The sequence below is a fragment of the Lacerta agilis genome, chromosome 7 (genome assembly GCF_009819535.1).
Source record: "Lacerta agilis isolate rLacAgi1 chromosome 7, rLacAgi1.pri, whole genome shotgun sequence".
In the NCBI taxonomy this organism is placed as follows: Eukaryota; Metazoa; Chordata; class Lepidosauria; order Squamata; family Lacertidae; genus Lacerta; species Lacerta agilis.
Window position 1 is genome coordinate 33,529,443 of NC_046318.1, and position 23,564 is coordinate 33,553,006.

The following is a 23,564-nucleotide window of genomic DNA, read 5'->3' on the forward strand; positions in this document are numbered from 1 at the left end:
AGTAGTTTATGCATGCTTAACTTATTTCCTCGGGTTTTATCAGACAACGGAGCAGAGGCGCAGTGGTGGCATGCTGTCAACGATTCTGTTACACAGAGCTTGTTAGAATCATTCAATCACATAGGGGAAGTGACCACAAAGGGCATCTAATCCAACTCCATTATTATCATCTCTTAATTGTCTCTTTTTCAGGCCAGACATACCCAACTCCTTCAAGTTTCCTCAGTTTTTGGTCTCCAACCCCTCACCCCCACAATTTTTTCTTCCTTTCCTATGGACTCATTCCAGTTCGTCAGTGTCCTTCTTAAATGGCTTTAGAACTGGATGCAAGACTCCAGATGAAATCTGACCGAAGCAGAATGGAGTGATGCCATTCCTTCTCATGATCTGAGCACAATACTTTTGTTGATGAAACCTAGAATTACATTAGCCTTTTTAGCAGAAGCTGCTGCTGCTACATCACAATACTGAATAGTTTTAGCTTATGGTCTACTAAAAACTCTAGATCCTTTTCACATGAACTGCTGTGAAGCCAAGTGTATCCATCCTCTGGTTCTGCATCTGATTTTTCCTACCTAAATGCAGACATTTACATAAGAAATTCACTTGGCTAGTTTTGACCCACTTCTTCATTCTGTCTTTATAATCTTTTATCCCTGTTGGTCATCAGGAACTTCATTTTGCAAGGCACCACCAGCCTAGATATGGTTAGTATGGATAATCACCTGGTTTGGTACATGAAACTTGGTGACTTCAATCCAAGGTGAACATTATGGACCCATAAACTCTTCTTCATCTTCAATTATAATGTGCGCTAGAGTAGAACTTCTTCCTCTCTGCCACTATTCCACTTAACTGTCTGTAGGGAATATGGTCGGATTGGTGCTGGCAAACCACGTCGATTCTGCCAAGGTTAGAAATACAGCGCTGGCAAACCACACTGACCCTGGAACATCAGGACGGGAGATATAGGTCAGCGGGACAGCAGAACAAAGGAGTGGTTGGAAAGTACTGGAAAGTCACAAGATGAGCACGGGAGGGGTGCATGAGAGAGAGGCATGGAGGATGAGCACGTATGCAATGGAGATGTTGTCAGGGCTGGTCGATTCCTCTTCACATTACCACACAAACGTCTCTTGGTCTTTTATAATTTTTATTAAGAATTCACAAACAGTATTAATAAATAGTTCTTAACTTCAACTATCATTCCACAGAGTCATTCAGTTCAGATTCCTTCTGAGCTCTGCTTCTCCCCTGACCAGCAACTCTCAAAAGGCTTTTCCCGCTCTTTTTCTAACCTCCTCGTGAGGACTGGCTTGTACCTCCCCTCCCCCGAGTTGGAGTCATCACTTAACCCTTGCCTCTGTGAACATTCTAACTCTTTTTCTAACTCTACCCTGACAGATGTCATGTGGGGTAGTTTTGGGGTGTTACCAGAGTACCCTGTGTAGGAGCATTTCCTTATATGGTATGGATGTATCACCATTGGGCTGTATGTTTCCTTATTTGTTTCCTGAAGTTGTTCCTGTGGAACTAATCATTAACCAGTGTGTGAGATTGCTAATAAAAGGGAGCCCTCGGGTGTGGCTCGGGGTTGCCTTCCCGTTGATACCATCCTGTCGTCACGTCATTTCATTGCCGGTGCAACAACTGTCTTATTGGAAGTCTCCCTTCCTCCACTATGCAATGCTGGTCCTGGTCCCAGGACTTGTAGCTTCCAAGATGGGCATCTGTAAAAGAGTCTTAGGCATTCTGACAAAACTACCTTTTCCTACATTTGTTGTCTATTAAAAGAAGACAGGCCAGCTGGTGGTGATCTCTGGCCTCCTTTGTTTGGGGCAATTATGACAAATTTAAGATCTAGATCCTTGAAAATAAACATCTAAATAGGATCCTTAAAGAAAATATTATCTAGAATGTCTAATACTCTTTAGCCAAGAGTCCTGTCAAGAACCCTGTCTTGTCATCAAATCTGTTTTTTTATATATAAAAAAATATGTCTAGACAAGGACTGCAATGTAAAATGGAGTCCAGATTCAGCCAAGTCTGCAAAAAGGCCTCTGAATCGTTACCAACTCAGACATGCATCTCAGCATTTCATTCTGTTGAATAGACAATACATTTTTCTCTATGAGAAATCCTATCCTATTGGACATCACCACACCTAAGTATAATAAATTCTATAGAGCAATGGCAACCAAGTGGGATGCACCATTCGCAATCATTTCATTTTTATTAAACACAGGACATGTCCTGCAGCAAATGCTTCTGCGATCCAATAATGTATCCTGTTTTTCCAGAACCATTCACAGAAAAAATAATAATAAAATGAAACACCTCTCGAAGAAGCAGTACTTGTTCTACGTAGCAAATATATCACAATCACATAGCTGCATGTATCTTTATAATTGCAGTTTGAAAGTGCATTGCATTAGGTTATATATAGTAGAGGTATAGGTATAAATCACTGGTAGTGTCCCTAACTCAAATACAAACATATATTCAGCTAAGTATGTACTTTTCATATCTTTTCACTTCAGCAAGTCCAACAAAAGCACTGCCATAACTCAACTGAAGTACAGGTGGATAAAAATACGTTTTTCATACAGCATTACAACTGGAAGTTGGCCTTGACTTTTCTGCTTCATTTGCCATACTGGACACTAACTAGTGAAGCATACTGCTAGCTATTCGATAGCAAGACCTTTTTGACACCTTTTAGCCCTCCCCCTTACATGTTAAAGCAAAACACTGATTAATTTAAGCCCAGCCCTCAGAAAACTCTCAAGTACCAACATTTCCTTGTCCAACATCCAGCAGCACTATCAACAGATCGCCAGAAAACATTTGGAAAACCTCTTGTTGACGAAAACCTCACCAGTTATTAAAATTTCATTGCAATATTTAAGCTATTGTATTTTTATCTATCTGTATTCCAGCTGAATTGTGGTACTAAAAACTAGTTTTTAATAAAGTTTATTACCAGCTGCCCTGAGCCCTCGAGGATAAGGTGGGCTATAAAGCTAAGTGACTAGAAACTGCAGCAAGAAACAACTCCATGAAAAAAAGTATGCAAGGGCAAAACATATTGTGATATCTAACGGAAGGGTAGGAATACAACTGATATGTGGCAAGTCTAACCCACGCTTTAAATCTCCTCTGAGTATAGAAGGAATAAAATCAGTCTACAGCTCATATGCTATCTTTGTACGCATAGTTTTTCGAGCATTTCCAAAAGACTTTTAAAATCAAAGTGTGACTTGACAATGAAATATATCATAATTGGTACAGTATTTTCCTTTGTCACCACACACCCACAGGTTGAAGCATTGTTGGGTCTTGGGCTGCCTCCTCTCCAGTATGGTTAATTCTGATGATTTGAGCAGCAGAAGCAAGCATTGTTTTATTTGGATACAGCTGTGGTTATGATGGCTGTAATTAATTGTTCAGTCAAAAAATGCAATGCCATGGTGTATGTGATGATTTAAGCACACAACAGCTTTAGTTTTCAGAGACAACTAAAAATAGTGATTTTAATTTATTCCTGCTGCCTACAATTACTCACAACCATGTATTTTTAAATATTTCCAGCCTATAAAAATTACTAATTTTTGCCACTTGTGTTTATCTGCCTTTAGACTTTGATTTGGATAAATTAAGCTCTCAAGTGTTCCTTGCTTTATGAAACTCTGCATGTTGTACACTTCAACACAAATAAATGACTTCTACCATTAGAGGTTTAAATAATGTAATGTATTTCATGCTCAGCCTGAAGCGGGATTCCAATGAAGTTGCTAATGCACGTAATGATTAAGTGTAACTCAAATACTAACTGTGTTGTTGAAAACATGACAGGCAATAATTTGGTCTATTATATTCTGCCATTTAATTGCCTAGTACAGACATTCTCTGACACGTTATGAAGCAATGATTTACAATTATTCAAGCTGCAAAGGTCAGAAAGTGACATTATAATCATCTACACAGAGATCCCCTTCTAATGCACAAAAAATAGGTAATCTCACATAGAAATAGTTTTACTGAAGTTTCAACTTTCTATTTAAAGATTTATCTGGCCACAGAACAAACAGTTCACTTGCAGCAACACTAAGACACATGTAAAAACCCAAAGTACATTTCCGTCTCTTCGTAATGGTACATTTAACAATGAATCTTCTTTGTTCTCTAAGGGGAAGACTAAACAGAAGCACTTTGGAAGCGCAAGTTATTGCTGTGCTGAAATAAGTATCTCTGTTCGTATAATCTGAAACTAATTTTTAAAAACCCAATATACACATAATTTTTTTATGTGACAAAATAAATCCCTGGTAGCAAACCACAGAAAAGGAGCAATATGAATACTTCAGTTTCAAATATTTGTAGACTGTCAACTTTTCTTCAGAAGCTTTTGAATCCATGAAACATATCATTGATTTTAAAAAATACTAACGTATGACCTTAACATATGACATACCCCTTCAATTTACTTCACACTTCTTTTCATGCCTCTTTGAAATAACAACTTTACTACTACCGAACACATCTGGGTCAAGGCACTGGCAATATTGCCATGGTCAAACTTCAAATGAAGTTTCAAAATATTTCTCTAAATGATGTGTGGGAGAAGAAAACAAAACAAAAAAAGTAAACTGAATACACCCCCTTTTTAAGGAATGGGAAACTGTGTACTGCAAATAACGATTTGAAATTTGATCTGTGGTCACATTTTAATAGATACATTTTAAAGTAATTGGAAAAAATGCAGAAAAAGGACAGATAGGTTGACTTCAAATGATTAACATTTTTGGAGACGTAAAATCCTTCTACTGATTTCTGCTGCAGTCATTTTATTTATACATAGGCAACTTAAGAAAAATAGAAAGGAAGGTAAATAACTCTAACGTAAGGTGTGTGTTTTTAAAGCTCTATATCCAAAAGCAAAGGCAAGGGGAAAGTAGATGTATTTTTAAATGATAAGTTGCTCATAAATTCTGTTTAAAATCTGAAGTGCTGAACAATTCATTTTTCATGTACCTGAGGCATAAAATCTCAAAAGTGCATGATAAGCCTTTTCAGTATATTCCACTATGCAAGCTTTTAAAAAACAAAAACAAAAAAAAACCACACACACAAAAGTAAATGCTGGGAAACCAGTGAGATTTTCTAATTTTCGTGTCATGAACAACTTCATAGCCAGACTTCTGAAAATTAAATTTAAATAGGTAGCAGTTGGATACTCACTGAAAACAGATCCCTTCTCAAATAAGGGATGCATTTCCCATTCATGAACATAACGCAAAGGAAAACAATCACCACACATCTGCCGATAAGGAAATGAGTAGCAGACGGTTTATTTCAAATGCTGAAAGATTAGTAGCCTCCAATTTCTATGGCAGAGTATTTCTACTGTGCAGCTGGAAAAAATTAAACTTCGATTTGAAACAATAAAAGCAACATGCAAAAACACTGCTGTCTTTCCACCCACACCCCTTTGTGTTGACTGTGCTACACAAGATACAGTACATAAAATCCTCTGTTCATTTTTAGCATTTAGACTGGCATTACTTTACAAAGGGTTTTCACTTTCCAATTCATAACAAAATTCAAGGCAATCAAGGGATATCTTACATCCACAATTATCCACAGCCTTGCACTGACATTTCACCTTGTTTAAAAAAGAAACCCCAAACAGGTTGTGGAGCAATTTTAAAAACAAGTTAACATTCCACCTAATAGAAAGCTTGTTGTTTGGAATCTAAAAGTCACGGGATAGAATTTTTAACTACTGCAGAAAAGAAAACATAGTACAGGACCTTCTGTTTGTGACAAAATTACCAAGTTAATGTTCCTGAAAGATCACTTCACCTTTTAAAACATGATTTTTTAAAAAGGTAAATTTATAGCAATTAAAGCTAATGAAGAAATGCAGCACTAGCTGCTTATATTCAGGAACTAATAGGTCCACTGAGCATTTCTAAGATTATTTAGCCATCAATGATAATGAATTGACATTGTCAGTGGTGTTAATGTACCAATGCTCTAACCTGATAGCCAATCCCAGCAATTTTATGTTGCCACTTTATTTTTAATCTACAAAATACCCTATCTTTTTGGTTAACATGGCAGAAATACAGCACAGTGTGTTATGCTACACACACACTAAAAGGTTGGCATATTAATTATTTGGCTGACAGTTCAAAGTGCGCTGACCATCCTTCTTGCTTCGAATTCTCCTTTGAAATCATTACAATTTGGCAGATGACATTTCTTTACCAATTCAGCCATGGTTATGTACCAATAGTTTTGATTTGTATCAGATTAAAATTTATTATTTTAGCTGTACAGAACAAAAGGCCTATATGAGGAAGACTTTTGTGTATTTTGTCTTTCCATTAGCTGCCATGTGCACAAGTAGCTTGACAGTATCACAAGTTAATTATGTAACATGACACAAGAACAATGAGATGAAATCGCTGGTTATGGCATTCAAAGGCACTTTGACAAATGACAGGTTTATGTGTCCTGTTTTTTCGAATGACCAAACAAAACCAGCAACTTCTCTTCCCCACCACCACCACCACTCACAAATATGTAAGAACATACTAACTGCAAGGGCTGCATCAGTCACTAAAAAAATGTGTGTCAATGCCAAACCACCACCACCAACCCCCAGACAATGTATAGTTGGCTACTCATAGTTCAAGTTCAAGTTCTTTTTCTCAGAATCCATATTTATTCATTTTCAGACCAAAGTTGTTGGTAAGTCAAGAGCGTCTTCCGCACAGAATTGTTGTCATTTATAAAACAGGCGGCTGCCAAAATGTAGCATTCGCTGGTGGCATTCACAGCCAAAGGCCTGGAAGATCCTCCTCCATTATTTTACAGTGGATAACTTTCATAATTGCTTCCACTGAGTTTTAAAGCAATTCAGCCATCAACTCGCGATCCACTCCTCCCATCAGGACATAAAAACCACCCTTACCGATCTAACAGCACTTATTTGTGTAGCAGGCACGTGAATCGGTGAATTGCATTCTAATTTGTTTTTGAACATTTCACTCACTTTGTTCGTAAGGCGTGTTTAATTGCAAGAGTTGACGGGATTAAAACCTGGCAAAAAATATTCCTACCCACCCACCTCTCTGTACTGGCGTGCACTGTGTGATCCATCTGAACCTCTCTGCCATTCTACATACTAGTCATCAGGCTTCTGCAGCAACTTAACTTGTTTTGAGGAAAGCGCTTTTATATGAAGCATATATTAGCTAATTCTTTTAGCATAATAACATTAAAATACACTTTTAATAGAAGCGCAGTACTAAAACCCACCTCTGAATGTCCTATGATGTACCATATATGCCATGGCATTTTAAAACCTTTTAAACATTTCTGCTAAATTAATTAGTTTTGCATTAAAGAGTCTCTGAGCCTCCCTATTAAATGCAACACATTTGAAGGACAATTAAACATTACGAATGGTCCTTTGGACGGAATAGCCATTACAAGGGGGAAAGGGAAGCAGAGGTTTTTCTGAGGCATTACAACATATGCAAGATGCCTCTGGTTTTATACACACACACACACACACACACACACACACACAAAACTCGTGTGCAGCAATATACGCAATTCTTTGGAAGTTTTCTTCTCCTGTGTCTCTTGCAGTGCAAAAACTCTACGGGAGCCCATAATCTGTTAACTGAGCTCGAACTATAACAAGATATAGCACAAATGCATGTATGTGCACATATACACAAAACACATACTAAATTGAAGTCTATATTATTTTTCATGCCTTTAAAAAGGAATTTACCGTTCTCCCTGGCAATGTGAATGAACATCCTATAATTTAGTCAATTTACAGATTACAGGTTCAAATTGACCTTGTAGCCCATAAAATTGCTCATCTGCAGTACTGGATTAGAAGTAGGAAAAGAATGTCATAACTGTATTTAAGGAATTTACCATAACAATGGGAAGGAGGATATGCATGCATAATTTTAGCCCCTCTTGCTCACATCCCCATTTTGAATGCTGAAACAATGCATAGCCTACACTCCTCTCTGGTTAACCAAGGGAGGGACGGTTTCAATTTACTCACCCACAGACATGACACTTGTATTCCCTCATCCCAAGGTGCCTCTTGACATGGTTTCTGGCATCTCCGAGTTGAGCTGTTGCAAAGTGGCAAATCTTGCATTTGAACGGCTTTGATCCTAAGTAACATTTAGCATAAAGATAGGAGTTGAATTAGAATATTATATTACCCTTGGATAAAGAAATCACAGTTTGTGAAGAAAATGGCCTTTTATTTTTTATTTTTTATATATTTTAAGTGGGTGGGTGTGGAAATTAATATCCAATATTTAACCTGTTTCAGAATCTTGCCTAGCCCTGAAAAGAAATTTTTCTATTGCATACATTTATAACTCCAGGGATACTGTTAGGGTACGTGCCACATATTTCTCATTAAAGATACTTCCCTGAAGTTCAAACACAAAAGTTAAGCAAGAATGGGTTTTCATTAATGAGCACTCACTTATTATAGAAACAGTATCGATAATTAGAAGATGAGACACTTGGGGAACTTTAAAATGAGGCCACAAAACTTTTTCCACAGTTTTCACCTATTATAATACGGCTAGAACTCAGGTTGTAACCCAGCGGAAGCCTGTTCTAGTTCATTTCAATGGAACTCATACTGAAATGGTTTCTGATTCTCACAGCCATTTGTTAAGGTGGAAGTATCATGACAAGGCAATCTTTCCCTTCCACTTGTACTCAAAGCTGTCTTGCAAAAGCAAAATCATAACCCATCACATCCTAGAAATGGCTAGAAAAATGGACTGCTGCAGATCATGCTAACCTCGAGTTTCACCATCTAGAGCTTTCACAACATTTGTATTTACCATGGCTTGTATCCAATGGTGTCCTTCTGCTGATGGAACACTCCTGGATTTAATGGAGGGTTCCATCTGTAGAAAAAGGGATGTTCTTTATTTATTCCCCCTGCACCGCTGTGGCCCCACAAAACAGCTTCAGATGTCTATCAGACACTGTGGAACAATGCGGAAAGTGCTGCAAGGAACTGCATGGGGGAGGATGAATTGGAAAAAAAGTTTTTCCTTCCCATTGTTCAAGGGGAAGTCTCTGCTGGATCAAGGAGCCTGAAACAGAAGGTAAACCATTGGATACAGCAGAGATGAGGAATCTGTGGCCCTTCAGACGTTGCCAGGCTACAATTTCCATCATTTCTAACCATTAGTCATGTTAGGTGGAGCTGATGGGAGCTGAAGTCCAATAACATCTTGAGGGTCACAGGTTCCCTATCTCTGAAATACTATAAAGAAGTATTTTAAGTTATCGTTATGTGACCTGAGAGTTTGGGAACTTCCATACTTTGCATGAATGTTGCATCTCATGGTCAAACATGGTGCTTCTCAAAGCCACTCATGTATTAACTCCTAAAATGTAAAGGGTTGCTAAAGACCATTACTCCAAAAAGAGTGAGAGCCATTCCTGCTTTCCCAGTGTATCTGGAGTTTTACTCAGGAGCACTTGTTGTTTCCAGGCATGGTCATGATCCAAGGAGCACAGAAGGCTGCCTACACGAAGTCTGGTCCATCTAGTTCCGTATTGTTTACAACAGCGTTTCCCAAACTTGGGTCTCCAGCTGTTTTCAGACCATAATTCACACCATCCCTGACCACTGGTCTTGCTCCCTAGGGATGATGGGAATTATGGTCTGAAAACAGCTGGAGACCCAAGTTTGGGAAACGCTGGTTCACAATCACTGGCAGCAGCTCTCCAGGATTTCAGACACGGGTCTGTCCCAGTCCTACTTGGAGACACCAAGGATTGAACCTAGGACTTTCTGCATCCAAGGCAGATGCTCTATCCCGGAGCTTCAGAATTTCCTGTGGGTGGATGTGCTTCATGTAGAAGGTGCTAAGTGAAAGATTGCTCGTGCACAATTTCCACAAAAATCAACCAGAAGTGATGTACCTTTTAAAAATGTTCAATTTGTAAGATACTGTAAATATATTTGAGCAGATTACCTATTTTGACTATGCTACACACTCTGATAAGGAGTACCGGTAAATTTAAACCTTAGTACCGATATTTTAGGTCTATCTTGCTCTTACGCTTCTTCTTTTTCCTTTTTGACAATACCGAAAGAATGATTCATTGCCTTTCTGTTGCAATGACATGCAGTGTATGAATATACAGTGAATAAAATATTACACCTTTATGACTGTTTTATGGTCAGGAATTTATGATTATTCTGAAAACTAGAAGTATTGACATTTTGGCTATTATTTATTTCAAGAACAAACTTTAACTGCCTAGAACAGACCAAAGAATTATAGGATTTCCTCCCACCCCACAAGAAAGCAGAACTCGCTTGTTCTTTTGCAACACAATCGGGCCAAGAAAAAAAAAGTAAAACAGCACACTGCAACTGAAGTTGACTTTCTGATCAGATTGAGGCAATTATATTATCACAAAAATGCAGTCATTAAACCTGGCAGGTGTCAGTACTGGGATATTAAGTGGCAACATATCATTTTAAAGTATGTCATGACCCTTTCCAACTTTTATAAGACCAGCAGATCTCTCTATATCCATAAATCCCAGAATTGCAGTTAAAAGTAAGTGCAATATGCTTGCAGATACTTCATATTATATTTGGGATATGTTTTGTGAAGAACTTCCTCCAATATAGTTAAGCATAATATGAAATATGGGATCTTTAATAAATATACATAAAAGAGCTCGGATAAGAAAAATGTTACAGTACATCATACTTGATCAATGAACCTTTCTGCTGTGCCCTTGAACACAGAATATCTGCAAAGAAGACTTTGTTTAAATTGAGGATCTTGGTTAAAAAAAAAAATTCAGAGTCTTAAATTTCAATTTAATTCCCAAAAGCTGACGAAAAATGAAGCATTTAATTTTAATCTTCCAACAGAAATAAAAAAGTCAACAGTACTAAGCACGGGCAGACAAGGTTGAATATTTCACAGTTCAATGACAATGAAGCCAGATCTCTTAATACTTCCATTTCTACTGTTAGAAGTAGATGTAAAATATATTTAGCACCTGAATGGTTATATCTAGTCAGCTTTATATGTTTAAATGTCAAAAGCAGGTTGAGTCTGCAGCTAACAGCGATCACATTCTATCAATCAAACTGGAAAATTCCAGTTTATTTAAATTATCCTGATAAAACTGAATTAACCATTAATTTAGCAGCATTCCGTATCAACACTGCATTCTATAAAGGGACCTATGAAAATAAAATAAATTTGAGTAAAGTCAGTCTACCACCACATTAAATACAAAGTGTTGAAGTTGACGATCTAACTCACCAGTTTAAAGACTGATTAGGCAATATATAATGCCAAGACTAAGACTGGCTATGGTAAAGCAGCCTATTCGTATTTATATGTCCATTTTATTTCAAAAAGCTAAAATATCCTGCAGCTTCAGCCCCACTTTCATTTGGATTCTTTTCCCAACGGAAACATGTTAAATTTGTGCCAATTCTGTTATCACTGGTTCTCCATGGGCTCTGACACACACTGTTCTTCTTTATAAGTGTCAAAATTCCATCAATACCATTGGGCCCATTCAACCTTTATGCCCTGAAACACGTACAAGTTTGGGGCCAATTTTGACAGTTTGAGAATCATTCCTTGCAATGTTACATTAATTTTTCATTATCAACAAAGACTGTATCATCAACAGCAACATGTTGGATTATGATTATCATTCCGTAATTTGAAAGAAGCTGTTCAATTACAGGTTATTAATAGTTAAGTCTCGTGCATTTTTTAGCAGCTAGGAGGACCTGGCAAATGTAGTTTAGTGACTAGTGTCATATTGTTACTTAGGAGACCTGGGTTCAAGTCCCTACTGAACCATGAATCTCACTGGGTGACCTTGGGCCAGTCACTATCTCTCAGCCTAACCTACCTCACAAGGTTTTTGTGAGGACTAAATGAGGAGGGGGGGGGGAACCATGTACACCAGAGGAAAGATGGGATAGAAATTCAATACATAAATAAATATTGGCAATGGTTTTAACAATCAATTCCACGACCCCAATTGCCCACCATGAAAAAATACTTTGGAAACAGAGAGGAGTTCCAGCATGGGTTTGTGGTACAGGGCCAACTACTCACAAGAAAAATGTCAAACAAGGCCATTTTAAGAGTGTAAATTGTCACATAGATCAGGGGTCGGATGGGCAGAAGGCTGATCTCTGATGATTTGCAAATCATCAGTTTGACATCCAACAATCTAAACACAGCAATGACTAAAATACTCCCCCTCCCATGCCCTAAATTAGGCTGGTGAAACAAAGAACACTTGGGAAAAACCAGGGGTTCTACCCAGAGTTTTTTTTTTCAGTTCTGGCACCTCTCAGGTGGCCACCAGTACCATTATAAGAGAACAAGGCAGGCATTTGTGGTAAGTTCTGACAGCTCTTTTTTCTAGAAAAATAGCACTGGTTGTATCCAAAGCAGCGCTGAACAATGCATCCATGATTGGACACGTTAGTTGGCTACGTCCCCAGAAGTTGGGCTTTTTGTCCTGGGCTGATAATGCCCTCAATTCTTAGTATATGCCAGCCTTCTAGTAGAAACATGTAAGTAGATCTCAGAGAGCTGAAGCTTGCCCATCCTCGCCATAGAGCTTTGCCACTGTATGTCTTCCATTCCTTACCCTGTCTATTATCTATGGCTAAAACTCTCAACTACGCCTTGGCAATTAGTTAATGCAATTTCATCTTTCCAGTGCACCACTCCGATATCCTTCCTATCTCTTAAATTAATTCAAAGTCCTTCCACTAAATTCTTGCCTTTTGTTTGTTTTTAGCAGAAAATAAGAGATGCTGAGCCACCACCAGTTCTTGAGAAGCCAGGGTCCTCCCTCCATCAGCTGTTGCCTCAGGGCAACAGAAGAGAAGGAGAGAGGAGGGATACAGGTACATTCCCATCTGTGCAGTGGAGAGACTGGTGCCTTTCAGCTCCTCTTCTCCTTGATGTTTCCATTCCAGCTGCTTATTAGATGAACTTGTAACTAAGAACTGGTACCTGAGTTTGCTTATTTTCCCCTCCATCTCAATCCATTTTTCTTTAGGGTCATGTCTTTTTATATTGCAAGCTGCAGGGGTAAGGACTGTCCTGTTTTCACCGATCAGTACACCACTCTGTGAGCCTTTTGATTTTCTACATCAATCTCATAGGTCATTTTCACAATGCCCTCCTTTTGGCCATCTTCCCTCGTTCATTGCCTCAAGCTTGTCTGTTCATTTGTGCAAGCTCATCTACGATGTGCTCATTTCCTCCTTCCCTGCTCCCATTTTCATGACATCTGCTTTGTTTAGAACAGCCCCACTCCATCAAGACTAAAACTCCATCTCAAGTCCCTGACCAAAATCAATTTTCTCCACAAAGCCTTACCAAATCCATGGCAGCCAAATGTTCTATGCTTCCTTCTTCCCAAGTTCATTATTCTCCTGTCCTCTCCCTTACACTTTTGTTTTATTTACACAGTAAACAGGCATCACATTAGACCGGCAAATAACCAATTAGCAAATAAATGAATGCTAAGTAAGTTCTACAAGTTGGGAGTTACCATTTCTCTTAATGGAATTTCCAGCTAAAAACTAGTAAAACTCAAATCCCAGCTGAATTACAAACATAACATTTTCATTAAAGGGTCACACTTATTTTATAACCCACCTTTGAGAAGAGTTCTTACAAAATGGCTTAAGTTCTATCTTTTCTTTTAAAAGTTTGAGCAACTGAAAAACTAAATGCACAAACAACCAAAGTAAAAATAGTGAAGCACACATCTCCCCAGTTTTGACTTTTCCATTACTACTATGCCATTTACTATCTATAGCTTTAAGACCTCTCACTTTTTTCCATAGAATGAATGATGTTTCAATATCTGATGTGGCCCTTAGTTTAAAAGAGACGATTCCCATTTAGGGCACCTATTCACAATCCAAAACCTTGATGGCTTCACCCAAAGTGCAGTTGACCACAGCATATAAATGGGGCTACAAATTGAATATTAACAATACTTAATAATAATTACATCTGCTGTCATAATTTTGTAGTCCAGGAAGACTACATTTTGTTGCTATTCGATCATAACTCTGCAAAGGTTTTTAGCTGTAAATTATCTTCAGAATCAATGGTGTTACTTAAAGCTTATGAAAAGGCAGATGGAAATGGAAGAGTGAAGTCCAGATCTTGATGAAGACAAATTACTTTGTACAGCTCTCATCTCAGAACCACTATCCTAGCACCACCAAGCAGCAAAGAGATGGATTAGCCAACCCAGAGATTAAGGATCCCATTTTGCATCATGTCATCAACATGGGAACAACTTCCCCATAGCAAGATCCCTTTCTGCTTTGATGGTTGTCAGACAGTTGTCTCCGTACAGCCAGAATAGGGCAGCTATGGCCCTTCAGATGTTGCTGGACTGAAACTTCCATCAGCCAGCTGATATTGTCCTATTTGGGCAACAACTGGTGGGAAAAGATCCACAAGACTGGCTTTACCCATGTGTTTGTAAAGTACAGATGTTTTCATAGGCATGTGAAATCTCATCATGTTCAAGCTGCTCCCACACCACTGAAATTAATGCAAGAAGGATCCCTAAAGGGGTTAAGGAAATGTTTTAAGAACATTTGAAGTCTCAACTGAATGGCTGTTCTATGTAGGCTGGAGTACAGAGAGTATGAATAGTAGGTAGGGCCCATGTAAGCATTTTCTTCCCTCATTTCTCAATGTTTCTTAGTGTGTTTAAGTATACAGCACTACTTAAGTCTTCAACGAAACCCTGCTTAGATTTTTAAATAAGCATTAACTCTGAATGCCACTTACAATTCAGTGTCACAGATTATTAAATCAATGTTTGCTACCAGTTTCCCTGCAATGTCTTTCTTCCCCCTCAACACATCCCTACTGTATGGTAAAACTGAAATGTTCTGGGAAATTACAAAATAATAGTAATATTGCATTAATATTTTGAAATTCGTTTGGTGATCATTCAGAAGATATCTTCAGAACAAGAGATTTCTAAAGTCTCCAATAGTCCTGTACAACTACCAGAATGCCAAAAACACACACACACAAAAACCAGTGGTTTAAGCATTTAAGCACATGAATATTGGAACACATTAGTCTTGAGCACATTAGTATCTCTGCCAAGCACATGATTAGCCCTAACATTTGTGACTCCCACTGAAATCATAAGCAAGTAAAGCACAGAGATAGGTGAATATATATTTTCAGAATTCAGGCTGCTAATTAGGCATGCAAGACCCATTTGAATTGGAAGTTGAAAAGTCCTCTACCTCTAACCTTTCTGTTGTTTTTCTTGACACTTCCTCATTTTCACTTGTCACCGTGTGATGGACTTGCTTGTTATCCACTACATTGTATAACCTCCCCCTTTGCTACGTGAGAAGCTTTGGAATCAGGGAAAGGAAACTCTCTTCATTTTCCACAATTTGGAATCACTAGTTATTGGCGGGGGAGGGGGGATTTCGAGAGAGAAACACTTTAAATAAATGGCATGTAAAGAAGCAATCCTACACATGCTTACCTAGGAATAAGTCCCATTGAACTCAATGGGCTTCACCTCTGAGAAGACATATGTAGGATGGTGGATTCGCAAAGCTGCAATCCCATAACCACCTGCCTGAAAGTATGCCCCACTAAATTCAATGGGACATACTTATAAGTAGACATATTGGATTGCACTGTAAAGCTGTTATGCTAATGCAGATGAACCCAGCATCTGCCTCTGCTGTTGGTTTGCTCCTTCCCCTCTGCCTGCAGGAGCGTACATTGTGGTGTTCTTCCTTGGCCTCTCAATCTTGGTGTCCAAAACCCATTTATTTCTTTATAGAACTGCTTTTATTGTGCCAAAGATGGGAAGAAACATTACATAAAACATTCAGTAAATCAGAAAATATGAAGAAGGGAAGAAACCAGGAATTGGAGGAGGAAAAACCTCTTCCAGTTAACTATTAATAAAAATACCAGCATTACTATTTTATGTGCATAAGCAAAGTTATCAGAAAAGCAATTCATTTTAAAGGTGCAGTGAGAAAGAGAATAGATTAAAACCTCTTCTGTAACTCTTCCTCCCCAAAAATTACTTGCAAAATGAAATGGTAGATATGTGTTGTCACCCCAAAAAAAGGTTCCTTTGCAGCACATTTACATCTAATGCAAAGCAGAATAAAAATACACTTATTGATAAGACATGCACAAGATGTTAAAAAGTGTGCTAACTTTTACTAAATGTTACAATCAATGATGTAACTTATGTAAGTAGGGTTGCTTTGTCATATATTGATAGTTACCTCACTTTCACATCCACATTAACTTGATTTTAAATGCAATTAATACATATAGTCAAGGAAGACTAATGGACTACATTCTGCACTTAACCTGGTGGACATTTTCAAATGGCACAAGTGACCAGTGCAAACCTATTTTGCATTGTAAACGACTAAATAAATCTTAATGGATTAAGAATGATCAGCTATCAACACACAAGGGAAATTAAGTGCTGAAATGCCTACATTGATTATTTTAAATTATTAGCCTTACTCTGTTCTTGAATTTGTATGCTTTTAGTGAGCTTTAACACATTTACAAGACTTATTGACTATAATTACAAGAGAATTCAAGTAATGGACACATCAATTATAAGCAACATGTCTTGACCAGACAGTTGCATAAAGAATTCTAAAGAGAGCTCCATTAGCATCTTCCCTGTAGTTTTATTCCATTTTATCTGCCTTAAGAGGGCATATAAAGGGCTTCTAAAAACTGTTCTGACCATGTGAACTGTTTGTGCCATCGGAAAACTCATCACCAAATTCAAAAATTTAAAAAAAAAACATTTCCTAAAACGATCTGCACAAGTATAGAACTGGCTTGCTAAAAGAAGGCTGGGATTCCTAAGCTGTTGATACTGATGGTTTGCGAGAATTAATACTTTAGTTACAAGAAGACACCTGAAGATGCCAGTTTTCCGCAACTGAATCTTAAGTACATAGCTCAGCCTCAGCTTTGCTTTTCTCTATGGAAACAAAAACTATTTCAGGATTACACCAAAGAATATTAATATTCTTTTATAATATTTTGCATCTCTTACCTTTTCATTTTCTTTCTAGTAACTGAGCACTAAGTTTCAACCACTGCATGAATTTAAACTATAGCTTCTATAATAAGCCATTATTTAAAAGTACAGTAAAATAAACCTTACAGTTTTAATGAAAATATGTTCATTGAAATGTGAATTTATTATTCAAATCCACTCATAAATTCAACCCAGAGAGACACCACTTGTCTAAGCAGAGCTCAGTGATTTAGAAAAGCTGTCTATTTAAAATAAAGAATGTATGGCAGGTTTATAGAAACATAGCAGTGAATTTTTACATAAATTTAGAACTGCAGCTTATGCATTTTCGACAAAAGTGTTGTTTTAAATTTTTCCACTTAATATAAAACATAAAAAGAGAATGGAACATGTGGCACAGCACAGAGTCTAAATCACCAGGCCCAAATCTCACAGGTGCTATATTGCCCCTACCACTACCTTCTAAAATCATGAGCAAACTGCAAATCCCATGATAACCTTACATGCTTGTTTTCAAAAATCAGCATTCTCTACACAGCAATGCAGCAACAAATACCCACCATTCAACCATTAAATGTGAATGGTGGTTTCTGAATCCAAACCAGGTAAAGTAAACTATTTCAAGCTTTAGGCTAGCATTGCCACCAACTTGTCAACAGGTTGCTGCTTTGGGCAAAGGAAAATCCATAAAGCGCCATCACCTCTCATCCTGTAGGGGTGAATTACCCATCACTAATTTTAATCGTGAATTCAACAAGTGTGTGTCAGCAAGATTGTAGCCAAAACACATTGGGTCCCTGGGTCTGAGGTTCCCTACCCCTGCAGTACTGCCAGATCAGATGGCTCACTCTCCACACCTCAACCTATCAGTAGCACTTGGGTAGTGCTTTCCCTTATGGTTCGACTGTCACAACACTAATCAGAACTGTCTAGAGCAGGCATGCCCAACCTCCGGCCCTCCAGATGTTTTGGACTACAATTCCCATCATCCCTGACCACTGGTGCTGTTAGCTAGGGATCATGGGAGTTGTAGGCCAAAACATCTGGAGGGCCGCAGGTTGGGCATGCCTGGTCTAGAGAAATGAAGGAGGGGGAAGGTATAGGTGGAGGCCATTTTTATTTTTATTTAAGTTTGCAAGCAACTCTAGATTAGGCAAACAGCCATTTGAAAGGTAAACGTTCTCCAAATCATATTCAGATAATAAGCTGGGATCTGATTAATGAATTATAATGAGTCTAGGGGATATAATCTGCAAGAAATGTAGTGACAAACAGAAGATCACACTCAAGAACTTTCAAGAAATTCTGTTTAAATTCATGCTCCTTGGCTACTAAAGAGTACTCCTGAAATCAAGCGGTGAACATGAGATTAATATAAATCTGAAAATCTGGAGTAGCAAGGTCTTGACTCAGCTTTCATTTGCAAAGCACTACCTGCACCATTTGTTGATACATACCTGTGTGGGTTCGAATGTGAGCCAGAAAGGCCATGGAATTGCTACTTCTGCACATCTTCCCGCAATATTTGCAAATATTGCCTTTGTTTTCTTCTCTCTCTCGGTTGATTTGCTCGGTATCTTCAACAATATACTTATTGACTTCCCGGAGCAGCTCTTCATGTTGTTCTTTAATATGAAGAAATAAATTTTGCTCAGAATCAAAAGGCTCTGTGCACTTGACACATTTAAAGGTGGCGCCCCCTTCTGGCAGTTCTTCAACACTTGCTTGTTCATTTCTCATGTGGCCCGCACTAGCTAGATGCTGGTGCAGGTTACTTTCAGTATAAAATGACTTTCCACACAGTAAACAATGGAAATGTTTCTCTTTTGAAGGATGTTTCATAGCTATGTGAACATTCAGGCCACTCAAGCCGTCTGCTAAAAAGCCACAGTCATCACAGCGAATGCGCGTCGATTCCCCAAGCGGGTGCCCTTCTGCTTTCTTCTTCTTTCCACCACCTTGTGGGACATCCACTTTCAAAGATTTCAGCCCACTCAGGTTTTGTCCATCAGCAATGTGATCAATCGGATCACAACCATCGTCATGGCTTTTTAATTTTACTATAGAGGAATCAAACTGGCCACAATTTTGCACTGCTATCTCCTCCTTCACTCTGCCCTCAGCACCAGCAAAAGCATCTGATGCCTCATTACTTTCTTGAACGCTTTCAACTACTGAGACCTCTGAACCCCAAATATTGTTTAATGATACTTCGACCTGTTGAGCTGCCAGAATTCCTTCTTCCTCTACAGCAGAACTCTGCTGGGTCATTTTCTGTTCCTGTAAATTATGTATAGTTTTAATAGTTCCTTCAATATTTTCATCAATAGTTTGTTGCTCCAGTGTGCAACATGTGTCTGAAATGATGGGCAACTGAATTTCTTCATTTTTCACTTCCTCAGCAGGTACTGCAATACTCTGAAGTTCACCTTCAGAGTCTTCCTCCATCTTGTTCTTATTTGACATCAAATTCATATCTGGAGAATCTTTGCTAACAGCTAAGTTTTTACTTCCAGTGTCTATGGTAAAATTAAAATTTGACTTGACTGTTCTTTGATCTTCCACATTTTCCTGCAGGACACAACGAACTGTTTCTTTATGTGTGAACACCCCACAAACCTCGACTACAGCTTTTGGAACATTTTCTTCACTGACTCCCTCTTCCCTGCCTTGGTCAACTCCATCATTTGTCTCAACGTCTACAGTATCGGCAACACAATCTTCTTTGGGAACCTCTGAAGGGGCACCGTCTTCCGAAACCAAATAATTAGGGGCTTTCTTCACTTTCTGAGTGACCTGCACATCCAGACATTTCTCCTCAACGGTGTTTTGGTATTTTGTTCCATCCAGTATGATCTGAATTTCATCTGTGGGTTGCTGCTCCTTGCCAGTATCGGCCACATCTGTCTCTTCTCCAGAGGTGTTGCATACATAAGATTGCCTTTTTATTTTATGCTTCTCTGTTGCTGCATGCCTAATCATCTCTCGTCGAGTAACTGCATAATAGTCGCAGGCCATGCAATAGTATTCAAATTCTTTGGTGTGTTTGCGTTTTATATGTACTTCCAGAGAAGAAAATGAATGTGCAACAAAGCTGCAATGAGCACACTTGTTATCATTTGTGTTTAACGATCTTGTTTGAGCCAACGAGTCCCTATCTTGGTTAACGTTACCTAGTTCTGCAATTATATGCTGCTTTATTTCTGAAGGGTTCTGGTCTCTACCCAATTCAGAAAGCTGAAGCACATTTTCACCTTGTACTTGTATAGCATTGCCCTGATCATTTCCCGGGCTTTCCAAAGCAGCATTGTCCAAGGGTGAACTGCCATGGTCAACAAGTTCATTCATACCTCCTGGACTATTTATCTTCTTGCTACTGGCTTCAACATTACCTCCCTCTGGGCACACTATAATCTCTATGTTTTGTTTCCCATTGGCTTCCAAACGGCCTTTATGCTTCTTTGTAGCACAATGACGTTCCATATCACCTTTTGTTACAGTATAGTAATTGCATACTTTACATAAATAGCTGTACTGGTGGCTATGCTTTCGTCGAATGTGAACCGTCAGGTTTGTAACACTGGAAGCCAATAAGCCACAATGAGGGCACGTCCGAGAAATGGTGCCTTTTGGCCTTCCTCTCTTTTGCCCGCTACCCAGAACCAACTCACTGCATTTCAGCATTTCACCTGATGGAAACAGTTCTTTGTTTATCGATACATTTTCCAGTGTACAGAAGGGTAACGGCAAGTTTTCATTTTCCGATACAGTCTTTAGACTGCCATAAGTAGAAGGCTCTGCTGCTTTTTTACCATCGCTTCCACCTACGCATACCCTTTCAATACATTCCTCAAAGCGTAAGCCAATATTATTTTTCCTGGCATTTTCAAGGTGTTTACTTCTCTTGATGTGTTTTTCCATTCCTTCTTTGCTTAATGAGTAGAGGTTGCATGCTTTGCAAAGGAAATGATATTCCTGAGCATGCCGAAGTTTTATGTGCCTGGTAAGAACTGAGGAAGACCTTGTTTTATAAAAACATTTTTTACACTGAAACTGAGTTCTGCTCAGGACAGACTCCTTGAACTCATTAGCAGGATTTATCACCAAGGGCTTGGGCATTTCTTCTGCAACCTTTGGAAGAACACTTGTCTCCACTAAAATGCAAGATGCTGTTTGCTGAGTCGCATTGCTACTAAGTGGGGAAACCGTATTTCCTTGAGCTAATAAACTTATATGTTGTTCAGTTGTGTTATGAACTGCTACTTCTTCTTCATTTAGAAAATACAAATTGCAGGTAACACAGCAGTGGGACATGCCATGCTCATCACGCATGTGCTTCCCAAAGCTTACCTCATCCAGGGCAAAAAATGAACACTGAGGGCAATTTATCTTGCAATCGCCCATGCGATGGTTGTTTCTTTGATGGTGCAGTTCAAAGTCTTCCCTGGTTCCACAAGAATAGCCACATGTCTGACACTGAAATTTCAGCTCTTCTGCTTTATCTCCATCAACATCCAATTCCAAACCTGTGTTTGGCAAAGTACATCCACAATGAGTACAAGGATGTAGACTCCTCTGGGCCTCAACAGCTTTCTTTGGAGAATTATCAAGTTCCAAGGTGACAGAAGAACACGCATTGGCTCCATCTGGATCAAGTGATCGTGTTGCTGTGTCAGCTTTGCACAAATCCTCTTCAGTTTCTAAAACTTTTAGGGGCACCTGTGATGCATCACCCTGACTGAAGTCTGTCCTAATGCTGTGCTTTAAGGTGGAGTCAGGCCTGTTTCTCTTACCTAATCCCAAAAGATTATAGCGTTTTTTAATTTGCTGGTTTAATCTGAAAGAACCGCTTTGCTTGAAAGTTATTCTTCGGGAGAAGATATTTCTTTTATGGGGAAATCTATCGAGTATTCCTGTGGTGTTTAAACTGCTAAATGTCTCTTGACTACCTTCAGCAGGTTCTGATACATCTGGATTACATTTGGAGGGCCCTGACACTTCTAGCTTTTCAGAATGGGCACCACCATTTCCACCCACACTGGAGAAAAGCACTTCTTCATTGGTAGTGTTCTCTGTGGTTTCTGCAGAAATATTTTTTGATGACACCATTTCAACAAAAAGTTGGTGGCATGTTTTAAACTTCTTCAGCTTATTGCTTGAAGTTTTTAGTGGATTTGAACCGGCATTCCTTATTTTTGGTTTATTAAGTGCAGGTTTTGCTTGCACATTCTTTTCCTTGACTAGGTACTGTTTTTTATGAATTGGCTTTTTCGTTAGTATCTTGACAAATCCCCCCCGGGCAGCAAGATTTTGCCGGCGGAGGTGCGTCTTGCCAAGGAAATGAGCTTGTAGAAGATCTTTCTCAAAAGACTGAAAACCACAGAGATTGCAAAAATACAATCTAAGCTGTCCAGTGGTTGGCTTGCTATGTGTTTGTAAAGATGGAGCGCGTTCTGATTTATCAGTACAGTGTAGGTTCACCTGTTGTTTGGAATGCTGAAGGTGGCTTTCTTGAATATGCTTTTCTAAATCTGGGTAAGTGGAAAAAATCTCCTCATGGGTTTTGCACTTAGAAATGTTTTCAACACTGCTGGTTGCACAGCTAACACTGGCTTCATCGTTTTGAAAAGAAGATGTGCATTCTGGAAGGGGTGTTTGGTCCTCTTGGGTATTCTCATTTTCCACATGTATTTGCTGTGTACTATTGTCCTCAGACCTGAAATCATGCTGCACGCATAAAGCACCACTACATTGACAGGCACTTATAGCTTCGTCTTTTATAGTTTCATCTGTAGTATTACTTGTCCCATCAACACTACCTTCACACATTGTGGCATTCAATAGTTTGCCTTCATTCTCTTCAGCATGTTGTACAACAGTAAGCTTTAATCTTTTTGAGGCAGGTTCGTTTTCAACTATGTTTGTTGCCATACAGTCTTCAGCTGCTGATTTGGATAATGGTCGTTTGACTGTGGCGCACTCTTCATGCTTTCCACCCAGGTTTTTCTGTCCTTCAGCTGAAAATGTGTCTATTTTTGAGGTAGAGAAAGAGTCGCTGGGAGCTTTTTCAGCTAACACGTTTCTAGCAGCTTCTTGTACTAATTCATTTTGTACGTTCTCATCACCTTCATTGTTCTTCTGATTTTTTTCAACATCCATTCTTAATGAAGATTGTGTAGAGCACAATTCTAAATAAAGCGATTTAGCTCATCTGATGTAGGGCTATCTAAAAAAAAGAGAGAAAGGGAGAAAAAGAATGGAAGGTTATTAGTTTCGTATGTACATAAAAACACGTAGCATTTTATTCTAATAAAACTAATAACTTGTTGAATACAACCTATTGTTTTAAAAGGCTATAGGGACATTGTTAGCTC

The 23,564-nt window shown here is 38.6% G+C and overlaps 1 protein-coding gene across 2 annotated transcripts in view; it reads right to left on the reverse strand.

Moving 5' to 3' along the window:
- Positions 1–23,564, reverse strand: part of ZNF407 (zinc finger protein 407) — a 333,562-nt gene that overhangs the window by 292,136 nt on the left and 17,862 nt on the right. For both annotated transcript variants that reach the window (XM_033154794.1, XM_033154795.1), the window contains exons 2-3: positions 18,648–23,416; positions 8,102–8,216 (exon numbers count right to left, since the gene is read on the reverse strand). In XM_033154794.1, coding sequence (XP_033010685.1) covers positions 8,102–8,216; positions 18,648–23,349 — 4,817 coding nt within the window. In that variant the 5' untranslated portion in view covers positions 23,350–23,416. The remainder of the gene's footprint in view (positions 1–8,101; positions 8,217–18,647; positions 23,417–23,564) is intronic.